The sequence below is a fragment of the Tenrec ecaudatus genome, chromosome 5 (assembly GCF_050624435.1).
Source record: "Tenrec ecaudatus isolate mTenEca1 chromosome 5, mTenEca1.hap1, whole genome shotgun sequence".
NCBI lineage: Eukaryota > Metazoa > Chordata > Mammalia > Afrosoricida > Tenrecidae > Tenrec > Tenrec ecaudatus.
Genome location: NC_134534.1, coordinates 146463361 through 146489717, shown reverse-complemented (window position 1 = coordinate 146489717; position 26357 = coordinate 146463361). Strand labels below are relative to the sequence as shown.

The 26357-nt window shown below is 41.8% G+C and overlaps 1 protein-coding gene across 1 annotated transcript in view; it reads right to left on the bottom strand.

Annotated features, from left to right (window-relative positions):
* Window positions 1-26357, bottom strand: part of DNAH12 (dynein axonemal heavy chain 12) — a 185315-nt gene that overhangs the window by 18617 nt on the left and 140341 nt on the right. Inside the window, exons 55-65 of the mRNA XM_075550753.1 lie at window positions 26014-26228; window positions 24515-24707; window positions 20798-20990; window positions 17632-17804; window positions 14931-15071; window positions 12431-12589; window positions 12112-12256; window positions 9192-9342; window positions 8722-8975; window positions 8376-8516; window positions 2963-3100 (exon numbers count right to left, since the gene is read on the bottom strand). Of these exons, the coding sequence (XP_075406868.1) occupies window positions 2963-3100; window positions 8376-8516; window positions 8722-8975; window positions 9192-9342; window positions 12112-12256; window positions 12431-12589; window positions 14931-15071; window positions 17632-17804; window positions 20798-20990; window positions 24515-24707; window positions 26014-26228 (1903 nt within the window). The remainder of the gene's footprint in view (window positions 1-2962; window positions 3101-8375; window positions 8517-8721; window positions 8976-9191; window positions 9343-12111; window positions 12257-12430; window positions 12590-14930; window positions 15072-17631; window positions 17805-20797; window positions 20991-24514; window positions 24708-26013; window positions 26229-26357) is intronic.

The window sequence follows — 26357 nt, the reverse complement described above, 5'->3', positions numbered from 1 at the left end:
CTCAGACAGCACAGACCTTTTCTAGTTGCCTTATTAGTAAAAAAAACTATAGCAATAAAAACTACTATTTGTATAGCCTTTACCTGGCCTATTTTTCCTATGCTGGGGAAAGTAAAATAACTTTTACCCAGCTAATGAAGTGTCAAGGCCATGATTTGAATTTATCTCTTTAAGTTCCAGGTCCCATATCTTTGCCCATATAAAGGAATTCCTGATAGCATATGAATTGGGATGATGTTAACTTCCACTAATGTTTACCTAATGATGCAGGAGTTATAGCAAAAATGATGCATTCACTGCCACTGAGTCAGTACTGAATCATAGCAACTCCTTAAGACAGGGAAGAACTCCCCCTATGGGTTTCTGAGACTGCAACTCTGTGGGAGTAGAAAGCCTCATCTTTCTTCTTTGGTGCTGCTGGTGGTTTCAAACGACTAACCTGGAGATTAGCAGCCCAACACATAACTATTAAGCCACCAGGGTTCCAAAAATGATGCCCAGTTGAGACATGGGATAGTTAGGTTTATTGCACCAACTTGGCCAATAGGAACTTGTGGGATTAATCAGGTTTCAGTTTGATTGGAGGTTGAAGAGATAAACGGCTCTGCAAGGACCACCCCCATCTCTCTTTCTCTCTGCAGATTAGACCAGCGTGCTGCTGCTTTAACTAGTTCTCTGCCTCAACCTGTGGGCTACACTACCTGTGGGCCAAGCCAACCCATGGATCAGGTTGCTAGAGCTTGAGGCTCCGAGACCGGTTTAGCCATGCTGCTGGTGCATACATCGCTTGAGGCTGGTGGATCCTTTTACCTTGCACTGCTTGACTTTGATATCCCATCGTTAAGCTCCTGAGCCCTCTGCATTGTGGACTAATTATCTATTATATTCCTTCTCACTGTATAAACCTATCCATATATATTTATATAAAATCTAAGTGCCCCGGTTTTGTTTCTCTAGAGAACCCTGCTTAACACAATGACAAAAGGTTTCTAAGTTGTCCAGAGTCAAGTTAAAAGAAGGCCTAATTCTTTGGGCCTCCTATGTTCTCAGAGACAAGAGAAAAGAGGAAAGTTTTTCCCTATCTCCCTTCCCCAAACTAAAGGACCCCAAGAAATGGAGATTGGCAAGGCATCCCCTGGTTTTCCATCCTCTTAGCAGTCAGTTTGCTGAGCTGTCCCTTTGGAGAGAGGTGCCTTGCTGGAATGTCCAGGTGAAGATAGTTTAAATACCAAAGCTCCCTTCTCAAATCCAGAAAATGTGAAAGACAGGTTCAACTCATACCGGCAGACCTCAAGGTGGGCTGATGCAGGCTGGTGAAACTGGAGGCTGCAGGTTGGGGCTCAGCATGAAGATGCAGCATTTTTAGCTGACTGGCTATATGCAGTATGAGGGTTTCAGCACGTTTGCCAAGCTTTGGTTGCCCCAACAGAGTTGGTGTCAAAGACCATTTAATTCAGTTCCACATGTTGTGCTGATCCCCAACCATAATATTATTTTCGTTGCTACTTCATCACTGTCATTTTGCTACTGTTATGAATCAAGCGACTCTGTGAAAGGGTTGTTTGACCCCGCAAAGGGTCGCAACCCACAGGTTGAGAACCGCTGCCCAAGAAGTCTTAAAGTTTGGTATTAAAAAATGATGACATGAAGGGGCTACAAAAAGTTGTGAAATGTTTCAGTACCTTTTAATTTCATTTTACCACCAACTTCTTGAAGACCCCTTGTATTTACAGCCTTATAAAATCCCCTTGACTGAAATAACACCTAATTAGGCTTTATCAACACTTCTCTTTTCCTTTAATGAGGCCCCATGTCATAAACCCTTAATCCCAGCAAAGAAGCAGAGTCAAGCGTCTGTGGCTATCAAGTCGGATTAACATAGTTGATAAAATAGGACAGAAGTAATTGGGAAAAAAGTATTAGAAGTAAAGAAGTAAAAAATTCAACTCCTAGGTCAAGGAGAAGTTCACTTCTACTCTTTGATTTTCAACAACAAAAAAATAGGGATCAAACCAACCTTACAAGGTTGCCGAGAGGATTAGCATTAATGTAAGTAATGCAGTTAGTAGTTGACATGGATTTGTGCACTGTCCTTGTTAAGTTGCCACTGGCTGACTCCAGCTCGTGTGTGCAGGGTAGAACTGCACTCTGTAGGCGGGGAGGAGGAAGAGAGCTGCTGATTACCTGAGTGTCTCCCACTAAGAGTCTCTAGAAGCTGGGAAACGCAGCCAGCCACTTTCCTGGACGCCCCTACAAGTCAAGCCTACGCCTGTGACATGGTCTTGGCTGCTTAGACACATCCAACCTAGATTTTGAACCAGGGATTAGGGTGCAAAGGAGCAGAAACAACAAAGAACACCATAGGTGTGGTCACGGTATCAGAAGGCCAACGGAAGTCCAGAGACTGTGTGGGAGCTATGTTACGTTTCCGTGTTTAACATTCAGTCAGGGTAGTAAGGCTGTTCTTGCTAGACTTGGAGTAGGTCTAGATACAACTTTGGAAACCTTGCCTTTGAGTCTGGTTCTCCAGCTGTCTCGTTGATTCTGTGAGCTGCCCCAAAGTCTCTCAATCAATTCTTTTCCCTCTGAATTCGTTCTGTTAACTGACAGAGCTACATTGTAGCGCTGACTGAGAGGAAGAGGATAAAAGAGTTGTATAAAGCTAACACCGAGGTTGCTGTTGCAAAAACATGGAAAGAACCAGGGGCCTCGACCCAAGTCCTGGAACCTTTATCTGCTTCTCTTGACCATGTGAAAGATTGTCTTCTCATGGCTTAAGGCAGGTTGAACTAGGGTTCCCAGACGGAGAGATTCTCCATAGTGTTTCACAAACAAACCATAGTTAGAAATGCTATGGCAATGCACCCACCTGTTAGTGCTCTCAGAGAATTGACTAAACTGTCCTAGGCAAACAGGCTTGCACGGGAATATTTCATACATATTAGTCCCTTTCTCATCTTACCTGAAGTTGTCGGATACTGATGCGTAAGTCTGATTCATTAAATCCATATGGAATATTCCAACCAAGAGGTCCAAATTTCTTTCTCTCTTGCACAAGGGCGTGAAAAAAACAAACTCCAAACAGTAATTTCTCCCATTCCTTTAAATAATCAAAATTATACAGTAACTAAAAGTTCTGAGCAGAACAGATGATCTTTTTCATTATAAGATTCTATTCTTAAGTATCTCTGCAAAAAAGATATATGATCTAGAATAACACTGACTCTAAAGAGTATTAATTTTAATGTCTTAATTAAACTTTCAAAGTTAGGCAAACCACAGTAATATTAAACCTTATTAAAATGTATACTATTATCACTTTATCAGAGTATTAGCTAATACTTTGGTATTGTTCGCAGATACTCCAATGTTAATTGTGTAGACTAATCGGCACATGCTTGAGATCGTGAGTGCGGGAGAGAAGGGAGCACTGTGATGTGACGGAGCCCCAAGGCAGAGTTCCTTAGTTGGTGAGTTTCTTTTTGGAGATAATTTTTAAGCCACTATTCATACAACCTGCCCATGGCATCTTCACCTGTGTGGCATATGCATGCATGCATGTTGTGATGGATGGTCACATGGGTTTCTTCATACATCTGTGCTGCTCCTCTAGAGGAGGGTCACCGTCTCTGAGAGCCCCACAAGTATACTACATGCATGTATCTTGGGTTAGGCCCCAGCTATTGAGGCAGGAGATGCAGTCAAAGAAATCATTTCCACAATATTAAGATGCAAGTGCTCCATGCTTTTCTCAACAGATGTGTGCCTGAAATGTTATATGTAAATCAAAACATCTAAAATATACTAGGTTAATTCTGTAGGGTGAACCTTTGGGCAAGAGAGCAACAACATCCATCTATCTGGCATGGTTTAAATCATATTCTTAAAAAGTGCTAAATGTTCAAAGTATTTTCCTATAAAATAAAAACCACTTTCTTCCTAAATATGTGTGTTTTTATAAGTGTTTTCCACCTAATTTCTAAATTATATGTTTCAGGATCCTATTTATGAAGAAGCCTAGTGGACAGGCAGTCAGACACTGCTTCCTGTAACTAAAGCTGGTATGACTGACTCGCCATCATCAGGGTATATACTTTTGTGGTGGAATGAAGTTTCTTTTTTTTTTTTAAACAATTTATTAGGGGCTCATACAACTCTTATCACAGTCCATACATATACATACATCAATTGTATAAAGCACATCTGTACAGTCTTTGCCCTAATCATCTTCTTTTTTTTCCTCTTTTCTTTTTTTACATTTTATTAGGTACTCATACAACTCTTATCACAATCCATACATATACATACATCAATTGTATAGAGCACATCCATAGATTCCCTGCCCCAATCATTCTCAAAGCATTTGCTCTCCACTTAAGCCCTTTGCATCATGTCCTCTTCCCCCGCCCTCAGCTCCCCCCTCCCTCATGTGCCCTTGGTAATTTATACATCGTTATTTTGTCATATCTTGCCCTATCCGGAGTCTCCCTTCCCCCCCTTCTCTGCCGTCCCTTTCCCAGGGAGGAGGTCACACGTGGATCCTTGTAATCAGTTCCCCCTTTCCAACCCACTCACCCTCCACTCTCCCAGCATCGCCCCTCACACCCTTGGTCCTGAAGGTATCATCCACCCTGGATTCCCTGTGCCTCCAGCCCTCATATGCACCAGTGTACAGCCTCTGCTCTATCCAGTCCTGCAAGGTAGAATTTGGATCATGGTAGTTGGGGGAAGGAAGCATCCAGGATCTTGGGGAAAGTTGTGTTCTTCATTGGTACTACCTCGCACCCTGACTGACCCATCTCCTCTCCTAAACCCCTCTATGAGGGGATCTCCATTGGTCGACACTTGGGCCTTGGGTCTCCACTCTGCAATTCCCCCTTCATTCAATATGGTATGTATATATACATACACACACACATATATATATACATATACACACATATATCTTTTTTTTTTTTTGCATGATGCCTTATACCTGGTCCCTTTGGCACCTCATGATCGCACTGGCTGGTGTGCTTCTTCCATGTGGGCTTTGTTGCTTCTGAGCTAGATGGCCGCTTGTTCACCTTCAAGCCTTTAAGAACCCAGACACTATCTCTTTTGATAGCCGGGCACCATCAGCTTTCTTCACCACATTTGCTTATGCACCCATTTGTCTTCAGCGATCCTATCATGGAGGTGTGCACCCAATGATATGATTTTTTGTTCTTTGATGCCTGATAACTGATCCCTTCGGGACCACTCGATCACACAGGCTGGTGTGTTCTTCCATGTGGACTTTGTTGCTTCTGAGCTAGATGGCCGCTTGTTTATCGGAATGAAGTTTCTTAATATGACTCTTCGACCCATGTTTCTGTAACTCCCACCAAATGATTGAGCGGGACTATGCGAACAGAGCATGTCTGTAACAGTTTTCCTTACCATCCCCCTGGCTATAAGGATGAGTCCTCTTTGAAGCAGGAGCACAGAAAGCAAGCCCAGGACCATCAGAAGAGCACTGTGCAGATCTGTCTGAAGGGACAGAGGCTGAGACCAGAGGAGCAGTGGCTGCGGATGGAGAGGAATGACCGGCAGGCTTCCTGGTCGGCGGAGGTGGCTGAGGACTGCAGTGGCTGCGGACGGCGAGGAATGACTGGCAGGCTCCCTGGTCGCGGAGGTGCAGTCCGAGGGCTGCTGTGGCTGCTGGAGGCAGAGGAGTGCTGTTCCTGTGACCACTGACGCCGTCCTTCCTGCTTACTGGTCCTGACTGTGGGAACCTAGTCACTGCCCTAGTAAAGCCCCGCCGTCGTATTGGCTGTAAGCTCTGCGCGGCTGTTGCAGTGGCTTATCAAACAGCATAGCCATAGAGTGGTGTGGGAGGAACTGGTTGGCGTCAGGATAGTTAAAGAAGGGTGTAGCATGGAGGCACGGCAGAGCTCGGCCTCATCGCAACAGAAAAGCCAGAGGAGGTAAACTAGGGCCCCGTTTTGCTTTCTTACTCTACGCTGTGGTGCTGGTTTGTGTTGGCTCATACACTCCTTAGCAAGGGAAAAGACGCTTTTCACAATCTGGCTCTAGTATTCCTTCCCACTCTTATTTCCTAGCACTCTTACTAAAGGAGCTCCTTATTGCTCTTCCATAACGTTGTCACAATTCTGTTCCTTAAACAGTACTCCTTATGCCTACTCCTTTGTTTCCCACGCTTTGGATATGTTATTAGGAGAGAGCAGTCTCTGGAAAAGGACAGCATGCTCAGTAAAGTAGAGGGACAGAGAAAGAGAGGAAGGTCCTCAACAAGAAGGCTGGACACAGTGGACGCAACAATGTGCTTTAAGCACAAAACAATTGTTAGGATGGCACAGGGCTGGGCAGTGCTTCATCCTTTTGTCACTGTGGGTCAAGTTCACTCAGCACCACCTTGATGGCACCTGAAAACAACAGCAGTGCTTCAAATGTTACTTCTACCACGAAGTTTTCCTCAATTCAGCCAAGAAGCAATCACGCACAATCTGGTCAAGTCAGAAGGACCTCCAACACTCACGAGCTGCATGACCGTCATAGTTTCTTATTTCCCCCAAGATTTACTTTCGTTTAAATGGTACTTATACAAAGGGATGCTGCAGGTTTACATATTTAAATTACCTAGGACCTGCTGGTGCTCAGAAGTGTGGTCCCTTCCTTTCTTTCGTCTTTGTACCATCATGACTATTGGGAGCACTGGTTGCCAACCTAGTTGACCACGTGGATTTATTTTGTAATGATGGATACCAGTTCTGGGGCTCCACCCCTGATCTAGGGAACAGACCCTCCAATAGGGCAACACGGACACCTTTAACCAGCACCCTCCGAATATAAATTCCATTGGGACAGGATTTTTCAGTCTATGTATCCCATATGTTTTTTGTTTTCTTCACTTTTTTTTCCATTGACATATTACCAGTTTCTAGACCACAGCCTTGTAGCCAGTAGATATTCAGTAAGCTCTGAATAAATGAATGAATGGAAGTAGGGAAATGTATTCCTGCCCTTAGAGAAAATATAGTTGAATACAGGACACAGGCATTAAAATGACAAGTCATATCATTGCTAGGTGAATAAAATGTCCAAGATGTCAACAGCCTGTGATACAAACATCATGCCTAACATTTAATAGCCAAATGATCAAATTATGGCTAGCCCAAATGCTTTACCAGAGGGCCTCCGAGACACTTCTGAGAAGCTCTAATGGAGTGCCTATACACCAACCTGCAGCAGAGAGGTTCTAAAGCCTGAGCCCTGGACCAGCGTTGCCTAGAAACGTGTTTGAACATGTAAGTTAAGTTCTCAGCCTCCACCCTAGACTTACTAAGCCAGAAACGTTTAGGGGTAAGAAGCAGCAATCTGTTGGGTTTTTCAAAAGATCACATTATCTTTACTTTTCTGTTTTGTTTTACGGCGGCGGCGAAGCCCCATCGCCCAGAAGAGGAGCGTGGGATGACCGCTCGGGTCCACAGACCCACCCCACAGCCTGCAGCGAAGCAGCGCGTGTGTAGATTCCATACCCCGCCCGCCTGCACTCCACCGGGGATGCGGGGAGAGGCAAGGAGCGCGGTCCCTTTCGCCAGCAATGTCCGTGTCTGGTCCCTGCTCTGGCCCAGCGGAGGTCCGCCCGGGGAGAACGTGACAGCGCCACATCCATCTCACAGTATCTTTAATTTATGTACTCCTTTATGGTTTTCTACGGTTCATACCAAAATCTTACCCAGTGCTACTTGTTCTCATGGCCATTGAGCCGATTCCTAAAAAAAAAAAAAAAAAAAATTCCGAGGGCTCAAGTAGAAAGTAAATGTTTTGAGAATGATGAGGGCAATAAATGTACAAATGTGCTTTACACAATGGATGTATGTATGGATTGTGATAAGAGTTGTAGGAGCCCCCAGTAAAATGATTAAAAATAAAAAAAAAACAATTTTATCAGTATATAATTCATATACAACTCAATACTTAGACATATTTAAATCTATTTGTTAATCAATCAGCATCCCGGGTGCTGATGCACTTGAAAGTGTGAGACCGATGCCAAGGGGTCCCTTACATTTTCTTCTTTAATCCCATGCCCAGCTGTTTTCACCACCGGAGAAGTTATACCAATGAAGCCTGACCCCTTGCTACTTCTCGCCCTGAAAACTCCACACCACTGCCAGTCGGGATGCTGGCTCACTCACCCCCCTGTAGGTTTCTGCGGTTGTAACTGTTTATTCCAATGTCTCTTATGTAGTAAGCAGAACACAAAACACGGAGAATAAAATGGTGAACAAGGAAGTTATCGTTTCTTTCTTGTTAGGAAATGACTACAGCTTAAAATATTGTTTTTTAAAAGCCTATATTTCCCACACATTGTTAAAGTCCCCACTTACCACTTCCTTTCCAGGGCATCCCTTGAAGAATTCTTCATCAGAAATTGGATCAGAGAGATATGACTGAAGGAGATTTAGCCGGAGACCCGTGGGAGGCTCGTTGGTCATTTTCACACCATTCTGCAGAATTGTCACCGGGAACTAAGACAGAGGAAATGCAGGGCCTTAGACACAGTAGCAAGTGCAGGCCCTGAGGTCATCCCGGCTGATAACAAAGTAAGTATAAAGTAGGACCCCAAAAATGTTCCTTAAAAAAAACTCAGAAGGTTAGGTATTCAAAACTTAAGATGTGTACTGTAATAGATGATTACATAAATGTACTGAACTCCATGAGAAATAAACGTACTTTCGGAGATGGGTAACTTGTGAGCCAAAGCCTAAAGGAAGAGTTACAGATCTCAGAAGAAAAGTCTTCACATATTTTTTCCAACATGGGCATCCAAGAGACAGCAAGGTGACAGTTCTGTAGGCAAACCCACGTTCCATCTTCGAGTGCTGACTTAATCATTTTTGTTGCAATTGGTCCTTGTCCCTGTCCCAGTGAAATAGCTTGAAACTTATTTCCAGACATAGCTTTATCATTTGCAAATTTCAGCAGGCCTAAAATGGACACAAAAACATGATCTTACCACTGATGCTAGAATTACCAAATACGTCTCATGATTTCAATGTCCAGATGTAATTGTGACAAAATTGAGTTCGCTTTCTTTGGAAAAACTCGAGTTATTAACTGATTTGCAACCTTATATGATATGTGCATTGTGCAACATGCCTTATTTGTTATTCCTTACAAGTTTTCCATCTGGATTCACTTACTAGCCATGGGATCTGCGCCTGGAGACAGCACAAACACTAAGGGGATGGTGCAATTTGAATCCAAGTAGCTCTTTGCCAAATCAAACGGTGGAGGCTCTACAAACTTTTTCCCAAGTTTGTCAGTTACGTAATTGGTTATGGCTGGGGTGATCTGTTAGGGACAGAAAATATGACCTTTAGAGTAATTTTTGTGCCTCACAGAACAGCTTTGTCATTGAAAACTAACAAAGAGTAAACTGAGTCTAATGGCAGAGAAAGTCATGAGACACCTCATAGATAAAGTACTAATTTCCTTACTATATAGAAAGCTCCCACAAACTCATAGGGAGGATCCAGCTAGCAAAAAGAAAACCTGACAACGGAGGTAAACAATTTACATAAAATGAAATACAAAATGAATTTTAAACATTTAGGAAACATGCTCAACCTCATTCAATATTGCAGATGACAGACTGACCCCCTCTTTTCTGATTTTTTGGTACCAGAACCCAGAGATTTCCCAACCTTCTGAGCAGCTCCTTATGATCATGTGAATAAGTTTTGACCAGATGAATATAAGTAAAAATTATATATGCAACGGCCAGATCACATTTTAATAAGGAAGTTGCCTTCCTTCAATATTTTTGTTCCCTCTTCAACAGATGTGCTTGTGAGCACCTTGCAGGTGAGGCCACACTCTAGGGGATTCTCCTCTGGTGCACCCATGATCTGGTAATCTCAAGCACAGAGCCTCCTGGTAATCTCCAGCACAGAGCATCCGGCCAGCCTGCAGTCATTTGCCTCTGAGCTGTTAGGAGAGAGCGCAGTGAAGAACAGCTGCATTTTCGCTCTTTCTTCTACAGCACCTTAGTCCACATTGGAGTATGGGTTCATAAGAAGGCAACAAATACTAATTATAACTTGAGTGCCATTTTCCAGCTATTAAATGGACAATGGTCTAAAAGTTGGGCAATATCCTGTGGGAGCAAAAGTATGGGTACAAAGACATACATTGCCGGGAAGAATAAATCGGTATGTTTTCACAGATGGCAATTTGGCAATACATATGAAAGCCAAGGGACATATAAGAAATGTTCATATGAGAACTGATTGTTCAATAAGCTTCTTCACGGCAGCATTTTAAGAATAAAAACCGAAAAACAAATGCACCGCCGTCTACTCAATTGGTTTTGGACTCACGGGGGCCCTACAGGACAGGGTAGAACTGCCCCTGTGGGTTTCTGAGACACTAACTCTTCATGGGAGTGGAAAGCCTCGTCTTTCTCCCTAGGAGTGGCTGGTGGTTTCAAACTCCTGACCTTGCTGTTAGCCCCCCAGTTCATAAGCGGGCAACCACTGAAAGACTGAGAAGTGGAGATGGGAGGTAAACCTTTCATAATATACCCATAGATTGATATGATTCAAGAGTTTTTGAGTTTGGGACCGCAGACATGCTACTTACGAATTATGTTAAAATTAATTAAAAACAAAAGCTACTCATCAACACTAGAAACAGGACATCGGTACACAGAGGCCCAAGACGCTTGTAGTTATTCAGAGTACCGCGAGGGGTGACTTCGACAAATGCAAGCTATTTTCTCAAAGTTGATCTGAAGTCAGGGCTTCAGAGGCAGGGGAAGACTTGCTCTGCCGATTGCAGGGGAAGAAAGACCCTTATCTCTTCAGCTTCTCCTTCGGGGTTCATGGGCGATCTCCCCAGGCGTTCTGGTGCTCTAGTGGTTATGAGGTGGACTGCAAAGCTCTACGGTCAGCAGTAGAAGCCACCAGTGGTTCTGCCAGAGAAAGACAAGGCTTTCCACTTCTGTCAAGAGTTACACTCTCGGGAACACAGGGGGCAGTTCTACTATGTCAGAGAGGGCCACTCAGTGACAGGGTGTGGTTTTCGGTTTTCAGAGATCACATGCTTGGCATCAATCTTGGCCTATCTCTGCTTCCTGGATTGCTTATTTAATCTCTTTTCTACCTCAAAAAAAAAAAAAAAGACTCAAAATACAACCTACACAAACCCTGCCTCATCAACATAACAAGCAACCCATTTCCAAATGCGATGAGAACCATAGGGATAAACGTTGGGATCTACAAAACATATTTTGCAGGGGCCACAATTCAATCCATAACAAAGACATCATTTTCTAAATGCCAAACAATTTAGTGAAAACTCTAGAAATTCAAAGGAAGGAGGAGAGCTTCTCTGAGACCTCTTCAGTTCTGGAAGGTAGGCAAGGAAGGAAAGAGGGCACCTTGATGCAACTTTGAGCAATTCTGTTAGTGGAAGCTTCTATGTAGAAATGACATGGGGTGGGGAAAAGGTGCCAGGTTAGCACACTGACTGCCAGGTTATAGTTTTGTCATATTATATAGGCATTGAAAAACCACAGAGCTTTTTTTTTAAGAGTCTATAATGATGTACCATCTTTTACCTTGTTTTTATGAGCAATGATGATTTTCAAAAATGTTATCCTTATACCTCACCGAAGGAGCTCTGGTGACATAGTAGGACACACACAAGACCTGACCTTACATCATCTAGTGCGAACCTTGCTGTAATGTTTCAACACAGACAAATCTTTAGAAAAGCGGACTGTCTCCCACAATGAAACCCTCTGTGTTCCACAGAGAGGCTGGTGAGTTTGAACCACCAATCTTTCAGTTGGCAGCTGAGACCTTTAAATATCGTACTGCCCCTTTGGACTCTTGCATAGGGCAGTAAAAATAAAATGTTAAAAAATAGTGGTGAAAAATGTTTCCCCCAGTTGAAGAAACCTCTAAACCCACACATCCAAGAAACTTAATGAACCCTAAGCAGGATAACCAACCTCTTCAAGCCTCTGAAGAAAGATAACCAAACAGCAGTAACTTTAATTCTATTCTGCAATAGGATATTTATCTGAGCTCCACACAGAACATTTTTGTCCTTTACCTTATCAGGTCGTAAGCACCGAAGAATTATGATTCTCTGTAGTTCATTTAGTGCTGTATCCATTGGTTGTGGAAATTTCGCATTATGTGGCTCTTTGCTGTCATAGATTCCCCGCCATTCCTGTATATTTTCAGAGAAATGCTCCCTAGTGAGAAAGAAGCTTGATTATTCTTTTCATTGGAGTGAAAACAGACATAAAGAGGTTTCTAGCAAGAGGATGAACAACAACAGAAACGACAGCTGTAGGACCATTTAAAAAGCATTAGATTGCATGTTTACGTATAACGATTCAAGGCTAAGTCATCTAATTTAAAGTTACCTGAATCCTTTGAAGGCAGGGTATTCACTTGCTCGACAGATTTCCTCCCAGCTTTTCTCCTGAAGCCAGGATGGATCAGGATTTTTCTCAGCATTCTTGAGACCTACTCCCCCTGTTAAAAGGAACATCAGTTCCTGGTATTCAATCTCTTTCCTTGCCCTGTAGTCATAAAGTAAGGGTGGGTATAAATTATTGATCTTAAAATTGAACATCAATTTCCATATGTAGCCAGGATGGACTAAACAGGACTGAACAAGGTTAGCCTTCTGCTGCAGACAACTAGAAAACTAGAGGGGCGGGGGGAGAGGAAACAACTGCTTTTGGAAATTGTTGTGCAGGACTTGGGTCACTGAAAGAAGGGATCCAAGTCAGGTCAGGCCTAGGGGTCTGCCTGAGGTACTTTCTGGACCGTGGATCTGAAGGGACTCTGAGTCAGTGCCTGGCAATACTGCTAAGCCAGAGACAGAGTTCGGGAAGTCGGAGGTAGCTCCCTCGAGATGATGGAGTTCCTGGTAAAGGAGCCCCAGAAATCTGCACAGGCGTCTTCTTACTTTCCGGTGCTCATAAGGCATGGCGCTCAGCTCATTGCGATCGAGTCAATGCGGGCTCACAGCAATCCTAAAGGACAGGACAGGACAGGACAGAACTGCCCCTGTGGGCTTCCAAGACTGTAACTCTTTATGGGAAGTAGAAAGCCTGTCATCCTCCTGAGGAGTGACTGGTGGTGTAAAACTGCTGACCTTGCAGGTCACTATGCGGCATGTGACCAGGATGCCACCAGGGCTCCTCACAGGGTTAAATCCCCACCCCCTTTATTAAAAATCATCTTTATTGGGGGCTCATACAGCTCTTACCACAATCCATCCATCCATCCATCCATTGTGTCACGTACACAAACTTCCATCATCATTTAAAATAATTTCTCCTTCTACTTGAGCCCTTGGTATTAGCTCCTCATTTTCCCCCCTCCCTCTCCTCCCCTCCACAGGGTTAAATTCTATCAAGCTTAAGAAAGAATGTCTGGGGAGCTGTAAACTAAGTCATTCACATATCTCACACAGATCTGGAAATTAGGGGGCTTCAAAACGTTCGTGGAAAAATTCCAGTATCTTTTTTTTTGTCCATGAATATTTTGAAATCCCTCCTATGAGTTTTTGCCAGGCAGAAGTGAGTATGTTGAACACCAGAGAGCTCATACGTCGTAGTGAAGTTAACCTAGAATTGGCATAGAGGCTGTGCTAAAACTGCCTTAAGAAATCTTGAAAAGATCAAACTAATCCCACAGTAATTGAACTACCTGCAAAAGTAAAGTGCTTTAAAGGAATACAAGGAACCCAGTATTTATCTATATCAAGTTTACCACATCCATAACCAGGAGACACATTGATCAATCGAGGCAGTCCTAGCACTGGTGGATATGATCCGATTAGCAGGCATGAATGTTAAACAGCCGTGACGCTGGAAGTGACATCGCTGGCACTTTAGAGACTGGCAGGGTCATCCAAAGTGAAAGGTTTCAGCAGAGCTTCCAGGCTAAGAACAGGCCACCAAGAAGAAACAGTGCTTTCTTCATCCTTCTTCTTCCTTTTTTGGGGGTTAGGGGTGGGCTGGGAGGTGGGGCTAGGGGACTGCATTTTTTATTGTGAATTGGATGAAGAAAGCGCTAATACTATTCTAGAAGCCACTGTGCACAAGTAAAATGACAAAGCAGTGCAAAAACACATTGTCTTGTAAGAAGCTATGCAGAGGACATGAGTTCTCCATTCCACGATGTCCACACATTTTAATGCGTAGGCGCTGGCGTGTCCTCAGGGTCACAGCACTCTTCCTGCCTCTTCCCGAGTCCCTCCAGCCATTCGGCCTTTCTGGTGGAGCCAGTGCTGCTCTTTGGTCTCAGGTGGTTCCTCATCAATGTTTTAGTTCATCTCATAGCCTCTGTTTGGTTGGCTCTAGGCTTGAAGGGTATTTAAAGGTGACAGTCGTAGTGTTCCATCGACCTCTATCACACCAGCTAAGTCTTGTCCTTTTTATGATTTTTAATTATGTTCTACATTTTCTTTCCATTCTGCCTCGGACTGTTTGTGGTCTTGATCAGAGAGGTTGGTAGTAGTAACCAGACACAACTAGTGTCTCCGGACAGTTGAGGCTGTGGGTCATGTTGTCCATTCATCCTTTGGACTAATTGTTTTCCTTATTTTTGTAGTTTTCTTCACTTCCCTACTTCTATACCAGGAGAGACCAACAGTGGTATCCTAGAGAGCCAATCAATAGCTCTTAAGATCCCAATCACTACTCACCGAAGTAGGGTGTGGAGCACTGTCTTGTGAACTATGCTATACCAACTGACCAAGTTGTCCCCTGAGACCGTAGTTCTAAGCGTCTAAGGCCAATGACTCATTCTCTCAAGGTGGCTGGCTATAAGAAGTCATTTTTAAGATTTGGTGTTAAACTCATGGTAGATTTTCTAAGTAAATAAATTAAGAAAAAAACAAGTACTTACAGAAGAAGATTGGCACACAATAAAAAGGAAAACAACAGCTTGTCCTTCTCAAATAGTGATCGGCATATATTACAATATAAATTGTATGTGAAGTGGTCATTCAAATACCGTAGGCGCTTTTCCAAAATTTTGGATTTGTTACTAAAAAGTTAAAAATGAAAATGTAGATACACTGAGTCAAAAGAAGTAACATTTATGAATTAAAATATAGGCTATTTTTACTTTACATATTATTAAAAACATACTACACATACTGTCTGTGGAACTGCACACACAGGTATACACACACACACGAGTGCATGTGAAACTGAAATCTGAGTAAGCATTAAGAATTATGCCAATGTCGACTTCCTGATTATGATATTGTGCTATAGTCACGTATAACACCATGGAAAAACTGTGTGAAAGTACATGGTACGTTAGTTTCCTTTGTAAAAATGTTTCTTATGCATCTATACATATTTCAAAATAAAAGGTCTTTAAAAATAGGGTTTTAAATTCTATGAGAAAGAGGAGTACAGTTATGCAATCTATTTCCAAAAGCTACATTTCTTATTCTACCTCCAAGCGACTGAAAACAGTCAGTTAATTATGAATATCCACTGATACTCACTCTATTCGTGTGGGGCTAGAGAGGGAAATGTAAGAGATAAAAAACGAGACATTTTCATATCCCAAAGAAGCCTAGACTTCAGATAGCTCACTCTCGATGTCCTCGAGCCAGTTTTCAGACTGACCCTACAGGACAGGGGAGAGCTGCCCCTGTGAGTTTCCAAGAGTGTCACTCTTGATGGGAGTAGAAAGTCTCCTCTGTCTCATGAGGAGTGGCTGGTGGTTTCAAACTGCTGACCCTGTGGTTAGCAGCTCACTGTGTAAGCATTAGATAAAGATCTGACTAGTAAAAATATGCATCAAAAATCAGAACATACACAGACCAAGGTAATTGTTTCTAAGTAGGGTTATGATTGATATTTATTCTTTGTTTTGTAAATATTGTTAAAATTTTTATAATGCACATTTTAAAAATTCAATTTCAAAAATAATTTATGGGAATGTAAAGTGATAGTTATTCTGAATAACAGATTGGCAATTTCTCTAAAAACAAAGCAAGCAACTACCAGTTGTCTCAGCAATTGTATTCCTGGGTATTTCTCTCAAAAAATGAAAAATTACATTCACACAAAAACCTGTATGTTTATAGTAGTTTTGTTCATAATAGTCCCCAGAGTAGAAACAACCTGGATGATCAACAGGCAAGAATGAAACAAACTGTCTACATATCCTGGACTACATCTCAGCAGTAAAAAGGAGCGAACATGCAACAAGCCAGATGAATTTCCAGAGAACAATGCCAAGTGAAAAAGAAAGACAATCCAACAAAGTTGTACATTGTATAATTCCATTTATATAACATTATTTTAAAATCACAGAAACGGAGAGCAGATTAGTAGTTGGCGGGCATTAAGGAGTGAATGGAGGTGGTCAGGAAGTTATAAAGGAGCAGCTAAACGCATCTCCGCTCGTTTGCGGAATTGTTTTATATCTTTCATGTTGTCTTTCTTTTCATTGTAACGGGGTCCCTCAATTGTATCCCTTATTAAAATTGTCAATAATGGTAACCAGGCACCATCTAGTTCTTCTGGTCGCAGGTATTTGCGGCATGCCTTCTGTAGGCTCTTGGCCCTGAAGACTAGTTTCTTCTGTGTTACTCTAGTTTCTTTCTTCCTCTTTTGCACTGACAAGTAGAGACTGTTAGTTGTATCTTAGACAGTGGTTCACGAGCTTTTGTGGCCTCAAACACTACTCACCTCATTCTAAAGAAGAACATGACTTTTGTGACCTAATATCAATTGATTGAATTGTCTCATGATACTAAGGTCTTAAGCATCCAAACCCAGAAAACTGATATTGCAAGGTTCTTGGTTTTATCTGAGAAGCATCTGTAACTATGTCCCCTATGAATGTGTACATACACACATACATATTTATGCATGTACATAAACATACAAATGCTTATATCTATGTACACATATATTTATTTACATCTGTACTTACCTATACATATATATATTCTGATACACATACATATGTGGCTATACGAATTTTTTTGGTTATTGTTAGTGGAACTGTTTTATATTTTGATTATATCAAGGTGAATATTCTGGTTGTGATGTTGCATTATAGTTTTACATTGTAAGAGACTGCATGTGAATCTACAACTATCTTAAAATTAGAAATCTATTTTTTTGTAAAGTAATACTTAGATCTCTGGGAATTGGGTAGAAAGGATGGAGACTGTGACTTTTTGTACAGGGCTGAGTTTTGGAATCATATTAATACCTCATGCACTTGAAAATATAGTAAAGTTGAAATCAATAACTATGAGAAGAAAATATTAAAATGGAATACAAAAATAAACAAATAAAGCTCATCGTATTTCACCTAAATAACATCATCCCACTGGGAGACAGGGACTAACCCAATTAACCCTAGACTCAAATCTTGATCATGAGTTGGCGTGAAACCCAACTTAAAATAGGAAAAATGGGTAATTGCCTGCTTTCCCTTTCTTCCCTTCCTTTTACTTTTCTACATTTTGTAAATGTCCATAATGAAATATGCATTACAAAATATAAGAAAAAACTTAAACATTTTTCAGTGAGAAGGAAAGTAAAGATAAATGAAGCTGGACAATGCTTACCTGTCATGAATGGAATTGATATAAAGGTTCACAAACCAGCTGAGAGAGTACTGGTACATGGGGTCAATGTTGGCCAGATCTGCAATGCTGAAGAATAATACTGAAGAATGTTTAGCGATGGGTCTATACCCTTCCCGAGACTCTGCTATTTTGAGTTCTGTTTTCTCTGCAATCTAAAAGAAGAGGAGGAAAAAAATCACGATTAAAAAGAATTTATAAAAAGCACTTCCTAACCCAATCACATTTATTAAAAAGGACCCTATCATGCTACATCTAGAAAGGGCAGCGAGGAGAAAGGAAGAAAAGAGGGACGGAGGAAGGGCACATGGGTGGAGGGCAGGAAAAATCAAAGGAAGAAAGACAGCTTGACAAATGTAGGAAAGAGACATTTCCTAAGAAATAAATATTGCAAACATATGCTAGAGATGAACAGATTTAAACAAGTAAATGTCAAAAGAATCTATTGCTTGTAAAAATATTCCAGTCTATGTGATGTATATGTAATCAACTTTCTAAGAATTGAGAATACTAAATTCCAGTCTAGAGTTTTGTTTAATCTGTGTTTTGTGTTAAAAAAAAAAAAAGAAAAGCATGCTTGTTTTCCTCACACTGGGTGGGTGGACACACATCGCCATCAAGTCAATCCTGACTCACAGTGGCCCTAGAGGCCAGAGTGGAACTGCTCCATAGGGTTCCAGGGCTGTTCATCTTTATGGAAGCATACTGCCTCCTCTTTTCTTCATTCCAACCACCAACCTTTTGGTAAGCAGTCAGTGCTTCACACACTGCAACACCAGGGATCCTTTGAGGGTCCAGGAGGAGGGAAATAGAAGTCAAGGCAAGTACTCCCTCAATGCAAGAATGCTTTGTTCTATTCCATGATGCTCACCTTCCCAACACGCTCACTGAAGACAAAGCAGGTGCATAAGCAAATGTGGCGAAGAAAGCTGATGGTGCCCAGCTATCAAAAGATATAGCACTGAGGGTCTTAAAGGCTTGAAGATAAGCAAGCAGCCATCTAGCTGAGAAGCAACAGAGCCCACTTGGAAGAAGCACATCAACCTGTGTGATCATGAGGGGTCGATGGGATCAGGTATCAGGCATCAAAGAACAAAAAAATCATATTATTGTGAATGAGGGGGAGTGTGGAGTGTGGACCCAATACTCATCTGTAAGCAACTGGAGATCCTCTTACAGGACGACAAGCCAGTCAGGGTGTAGTGTAGCAACAATGAACATACAAATTCCCTCTAGTTCTTTAATACTTCTACTGCACGCACACACACCCCTCCTCCCAACTATCTCATGATCCCAATTCTACCTCACAAATCCGGCTAGACCAGAGAATGTATGCTAGTACAGATAGGAACTGGAGACACTGGGACTTCATGATAGATGAACCCCTCAGGATGAGTGGTGAGGGTGGCAATACCGGGAGGATGGAAGGAAGGTGGGGTAGAAAGGGAGAACTGATTATAGGGATCTACATATAACTTCCTTCCTGGGGGACAGACAACAGAAAAGTGGGTGAAGGGAGATGTTGGACATGAAAAAACAATTTATAAATTATCAAGGGTTCATGAGAGAGGGGGAGTGGGGAGGGAGGAGGGAAATGAGGAGCTGATACCAAGGGTTCAAGTAGAAAGCAAACATTTTGAGAATGATGATGGCAACAAATGTACAAGTGTGCTTGACACAATGGATGGATGGATGAATTGTGATAAAGAGTTATAAGAATCCCAATAAAATGATTAAAAAAGAAGTCAAGGCAAGATAATGCAATCAGTTTGGGATCAAAATGCACACTGAATTAAAACTAAGTTTTTAATAATCAATGGAACCCAGCCAGAAAGAGAATAAATGTGTCTCTCTTTGAAAGACAAAGTACCTGAACCAACAGATTTTCGTATCTCCTTTCCCCCTTAGCCTTAATAATCCCTCCATGTAAGCATTTCTTCTCTCCACTTAAAACCAACCAACCAAACAAAACCAGATTGGAAAGAGAACCCTGAGAAGTTGGCTCTGAAGCTGCGGTGGAAATGGGGAGGAGGGCACAAAAGAATAGCTCAGCCATCGTCCCAGGAGGGTGACTGTCTCAAGACCCCCTCCTCTGGCTCCACCTTGATTTATAAAAGAACAGCAGTGCACACGCCGAGTCCTCTGTCCCAGCATTGGGGGGTGTTGGCCGGAGACGGAGGAAGGATGCTGAGTGACTAGTGCAATTCCTGTGCAGCTTTTCCTTCTGACCAGCCTGATGTTAAAGGGCAGCAACAACAAAACAGCTGCTGGCAAGTCAATTCCAACTCACGCCAACCCCATGCATGTCAGAGTAGGACATGTGCGCTGTAGAGTTTTCAGTGGCTAATTTGGGGCATAGTGGTACATGTTGGGCTGCTAGCCACACCAGCAGTTTGAAACCACCAGGTGCTCCTCAGGAGCAAAACGGAGCTTTCTACTTCTGTAAAGAGTTAATCTCAGAAACTCAGAGGGGCAGCTCGATCCTGTCCTAAAGGGCGGCCATGAGTCAGCATCGGCTCGATGGCAGTGAGAATTTGGGGAAGTAGGGCACTAGTCCTTCATTCGGAGATACCTGTGGGTAGATTTGAACCACCAAGCTCTTTGTTAAAAGGCAAGCAGACTAACTGTATGTATCATTCAGGGACTCCGACGCCCCAATGTTAAGCAGTACACAATCCACTAGATGGGTCAAGAGAAATCAAAAGGTCTGAAACATCCATACATTTGGCATGTACAAGATATTCTGCGATGAACTTGGGCATCAGTTCTCTGGGCCCTAGTTTTCTCAACTATGAAATGAAAAGGTGACTGGTAACTAAGGCTTCGTCCACCCATAAGGTGGTAGGATCTTCTAAGAAAGAGATGTAATACCCAAATACCATTTAATTATGTTAGATGATAGTAAATCTAACTTTTTCATTCTAAATTCATTTCATCTGTGTATGGATACCATATAGATTGAATCATGTTTTGAATAATTCTGATGAGAGAGATAGGGATAGATATTGTGATTTAAAATTAGTTCCTGTATTTTGGTCTTTTATCAATTATTTCTTCTTTCCCAAGAAGCCAAGCAAAGCACTTTGTTCAGAGCCTGAGAGCAAATTAGAATTTTAAGAAGGGAAACATTCTAGGGTTCTTTCTTCACCTGTTGCTTCTTTGTGATCTCATTGGACATCAGTTTAGCAGAGTCTAAGACTTTGATTGCACTCTCATCTTCTAAAATGTTCCCTTCTGAATATGATAATGTTTCTAAAATTTTTTTCTCTATGTCTTTTAGTTGCTTTTTATTAGCTGCAGACTGAAGAATAAGAGCATTACGTTCCTCTTCTAATTCTGGTCTAAAAAGATAGAAACATCAAGTTGAAGTTTAGTAGGGCTTTATCTAAATTTATATCTAAGTACTGTGTATCACAGTTTTATAGGAATTTGAATTAAATTTTCAGATATGTAACACAAACTAAGATGGTTCTGTCTCTTTATCTTAATTTTTAAAATCTTTTTTATCTTAATTTTTTAAAAAGAAAATTAATCCCATACAATTATGGCTATTGAGAAATTTAGGGGAAAAAGCATTATTGCATACATGTAAAGGTAACAATAACTTATACAATAGCAAGTTTAAGAATGTTAGGTTTTTATAGGCTTTGTATTAAGGTAGCAGATGGACATTGAGTACTCCCTTAATGCAAGAATACTTTGCTCTAATAACCCGGCTTTCTGTGATGCTCACCTTCCCAACACCATCGCTGAAGACAAATCAGGTGCATAAGCAGCCACCATCAGCTTTCTTCACCACATTTGTTTATGCACCTGATTTGTCTTCCTTCCTCTTCCTTGCACTCGCCAGTAGCTATCAGTGCATCTTGGTTGGGTGTTTGATCGATTTCTGACTGAAGTCCTTGGAAGTCTTCATTTTCTTCTTCACTAGCTTTGGTGGTTAGTGCATACATTTGAGTGATAGTTGTATTGATTTGATTTCCTTGACGATGGGTATAATCCTATCACAGACAGCACTGTACTTCACGATTGATTGCACAATGTCCTTTTTGACAATGAATGCCATGCCATTTGTCTTGATTGTGTTATTCCTGGCATAGTAAATCATATAATTTTCTGACTCAAAATGGCCAATAGTCATTTCAGCTCACAAATGCCTAGGATATTGATCTTTATATATTTCATTTCATTTTTCACCAGTTCCAATTTTCCTAGATTCAAAAGTTGGACATTGATAAAGCAGCAGCAGCGGTGCATCAGGATCGTGGAGCTGGGAAGAATACTGAAAGCACATGGACTGCTCAAAGGACAAACCCATCTGTCGTGGAGGAAGTGCAGCCAGAGTGCTCCCGAGAGGCGAGGATGAGGAGACTTCGTCTCACATCCTTGGGACACATTGTCAGGAGAGACCGGGCCCTGGAGAAGGGCACCATGCTTGGTAAAGTGAAGGGGCAGGAAGGGAGAGGAAGGCCCTCAAGGAGACGGACTGACACTGTGGCTGCAACACTGAACTCGAGCATGGGAACAACTGTGAGGCTGGAGCTGGACGGGCAGTGTTTTGTTCGGTTGTGCATCAAGTCACTACGGGTCAACAACTCTTTAGGGGAATAGAAAGCCTAGTCTTTCTTCTGTGCAGTGGCCAGTGCTTTCAAACTGCTAACTTTGAGGCTCACAGCCCAAAGGGTAGCCACCAGGGCTCTCCAACCATACCTGCCCTAATGAAACCCCAGGAAACCTCTGGACACGGGCGCCCGGGTGAGTCTCCTGGTTTGCGAAAGTCACTGAAACATGCGTGAGAGGTTAAACTCTAAGCACCAGGTTTGCAGCAGGCCATGATTTAGTTAATAGGTGCCTTGAAGTCCATTCCAATCAAAGCGATCCTATGTACACTAGACGGAAACGCCACGCGGTCCTGCACTATCCTCACAATTGTTTGCCCCCATTTGGGCAGCCACTGCGTCAATCCGTCTCAATGAGGGTTTGCCTCTTTTTGTTGACCTACTTTTCATCAAGAATGAAGTCCTTTTCCATGGACTGGTCTCTCCTGACAATGCATTCAAGTAAATCTCATCCTCCTTGCTTCTAAGGAGCATTCTGGTTGTACTTCTTCCAAGACAGACTTGTGTGTGCTTCTGGAAGCCCACAGTACTTTCAATAATCGTTGCCAACATGATTTACAGTGAGAAGCTTAAATCCAATCGGAGATTCCACAGAGATTCAGCCTGGGCCGAGTTCTTTCTGACCATTGACCAGCAATGTGAAAATATTTGCCCTCAGAGAGTGTTTTAAAAGTGGATGACACCCTTAGCCAGTGCAGGGAGGGGCAGTCTTATCCCCAGATATTTGTCTGGGATGCCCTTGATGGAAATTGGGCTGCCGGGTCTAATAGTCACAAGGTAGGAGAACCCTGAGCCGATCTTAGAAGCTTTTCGAATCTGCCTCAGAACACATATCCCAATCGTAGTACTTTTGCTGCTACTCTAGTTCTGTCTGCAGTGATGAAGTGATCCCTGTCAATCATGACTTTGTGACAATTTCCTTTGTTTTCCAGGTCCTATTGAAATGGCCACTTGGCTGTGAATCCTTGGACACCATCATGGCCTTATGCTGATGTTCTCCCTCATCTGGATGATTTGTTATTACCTTTGTCTTGTCTTTGTCCTCTTCAACACTTAATGAGTGGGTCAGTAAAAGATAGATTTCATTTGGGGTCTTCTTTTCCCCTAAAACAAGCATGAGAGGGTAGCATGTCTTCAGGACAAGAAGTTCCATGTTTGAGATCTTCCCAGACATCTCTTCTTTTTGCTGGTTCTAATTTGAACTCCCCCTGCCCCACTATAACAAATGTAGTCTTTTCCTGAGTTCTAAGAATTGTTTCAGTGACTTAGTGAACCTGAGAGAATAGTAGACTACCTGCATTTCTAGCCAGCAAGCCAAGCTTATGGTTGACATCCTGAGGGTATACTAGGAGCCCCCTAATTTGTAGAACAGAGGTCAAAAGTGAAGGGGCCCTAGGAGCTTCAAAGTAGTGGTGGGTGTCTGAAATCTTGATCAGATTTTGCATTTTGGAGGACTGTGACCTTAAATTTTTGATGTGACCTAGTTGTGAGTGGATTGTGTCAGAAGAAGTACTGCATTTGCATTTGGTATCAGAGATGATAATTAGTGCTATTATCTGAAGATACCGATGCATGTTGATATATTAACATGGTCTTAATTTGACATGTTGACTTAATTTAATAAAGTACTTCATAATATTACATTAAGCTTCAAATAGAAACATAAAGTGCCTTAAGAGTACAACGCTATCCTAGTACCTGTTATATTTTATCATTTTAAAAAGTAACATATTAATAATGGTATAATTAATATAAATGTGAAGGAAAGGATACATTTGCCCATAAGCTCAGCATGATCACTGTTAAGATTTTGGTTACTGTTTCCATGTCTTTATGTATCTATATAGCCATCCATCAATTCAATAGTGTTTTTTAAACAAAATGTTACCCATACTATACTGCATCCTAAGGAATCTCTCATTTCATTTATATTCTACAAATACGTATTAGTATGCATTTCTATTTATGTCTACCCCATTGATTCCCAGGGATTAAATTTCTGGCTCACACACTCAGATACAAGTTAGAACTAAGGGCATGTCATTTTAATGAGTCTCTCCATACTAAAATCAACATACTGTGGTTGACTTACAAGTTTAATTTTAAAGAATGGTTACATTAAAGGATTTCATAATGATTTAAACTATAAAATTTGACATAGTTTAAACATAATCACCTAAGAAAAGTATTAGTGGCCTACAAATATTCCTTTCTACATCATCGGGACACCTCTAGGAAGTACATACCTCTCCTTTGCAACGACAATGCCAAGTAATTGATCTTCAAGCCCTTCTGGAGTTATCATGAAGTTGAGCAGAGACACTTTTGTAGCTAGCTCTGGCATATAGTGTGGATTTCTCAGTTTTGTGGTGATATAAAATTTGAAATCAAAGGAATATTCAATAATGACTTCACCAAGTCTGATGCAATCAATGCCACCTAAATTTCAGAAAACAAGGGTAGATTATACAAGACAAAGTTACATGGTCCCTTATGTATTTATGTACTTCTAAGGTTTCGCCTACCCGTACAGTGGCTTATATATTGGGCTGATGCACCAGGTCAGCAGTTCAAAACCACCAGCCCCGCCACAGGAAGATAGTTGAGACTTTCACCTCCTATAAAGATGTACAATCTTGGCAAGTCACAGAGGCAATTCTACTGTGTCTTCCTGGGTCGCTGTGAGTCAGAATCAGCTCTGAGTTTGGTTTGAGTTAAGGGCTTGCTTAGCTTAAAAATAAAAAAGCTCTAAAATAATTTGAAATAGAAAACGTAACAAAAGCACAGACACCACAGCAAGCATGCAGCAGGACTCGCTCTGGGGCAGTAGAGGACAATTCATATCGGTTGTTATGGAGCCTTCTAAGTTGAGATTCATTTTTGAGCTTTGTTCTTCCATCTAGTTCAACCAGGGTTCCAAAATTAATTGCATAAGATGAGAGCTATTAAAGGTTCTAGAATTTAACAGACCTCAAGTCAACTCTGGCCCATATTCACCATGACTGCAGGATTGCTGAGCTAGAATCAACTTGATGGCAGTGAGGTTGCTTTTGGTGTTTGTAATAATGGGATTTGCATGAAGTCTGGTTGCAAGGCAAAGGGATTTTATAATGTTCTCTAAAGCACTGCAAGAGTCCTGAGGGGGTGCAAATTGTTAGAGCGTGAGGATGCACTCATGGTTGACGGTTTAGCCCACGCAGATGTAACTGGGATGAAAGACCTGGAGAGCTCCTTCAACCATTGACTGTCCTACAGAGCACAGTCACACTGTGATACACACGAGCTTCCCACGAGTCAGCGTTTCATTGATTTCTCTGTGTCAGAATCCGCTCAACAGGACACAACAATAAATACCAGTCTTGGTAACAATGACTAAAGCATGGTACACAGTTCAAAATCACCAGCCCATCCAGGGGAGAAAAATGGGGCTTTCTACTCCCTTGAAGGGTTCCAGTCCCAGAAATTCACAGGGGCAGTTCCACCCTGTCCTATGAGGAGGCTGTGAGTCAGCATGGGCTCAGTGGCAGGGAGTGGCAGCGAGAAAGCCATCATGACATGGCAGAGGGTTTATTTTAGGTGACCTGACACTATCCCTCCCTGAGAGCTTCCTTCACTCACCACAGTCACAGATACAAGTGCCCTTATTAGCATTACTATTTTATTTATGTAGTGGCTTCTTCCATGCTTCAAAGATAACCAATCTTTTTTTATTCAGTTCTACCAACCAGTATTAATTGCCATTTACCTTGTTTAAAAGTTTGTCTGAGTAGTAAAGGCTCCAACGATGGATCCAGTTCTTCACCAACATTTTCTAAAAGAAGTGGAGTTCCAAACTGAATACAATTTTCCAATGTTCTCATATAGTCTGAATCTGATAGCTTTATGACACTCAGCTGGTTTTCTTTCTCAGAATTTTTGATCCATTTATTGGCTTGGCCCTGGGGGTCAATCATTAAAGGCCTGAAATAGAACAAGAAAAACTCTGAGGGAAAGAAATAAGTGTTTGCCTTCCTCCCTCGCTGTGTAACTTTAATTTGAAATTCCATATCAATCTGTAAAAATGTGAAAAATTTCACATACATGATCAAG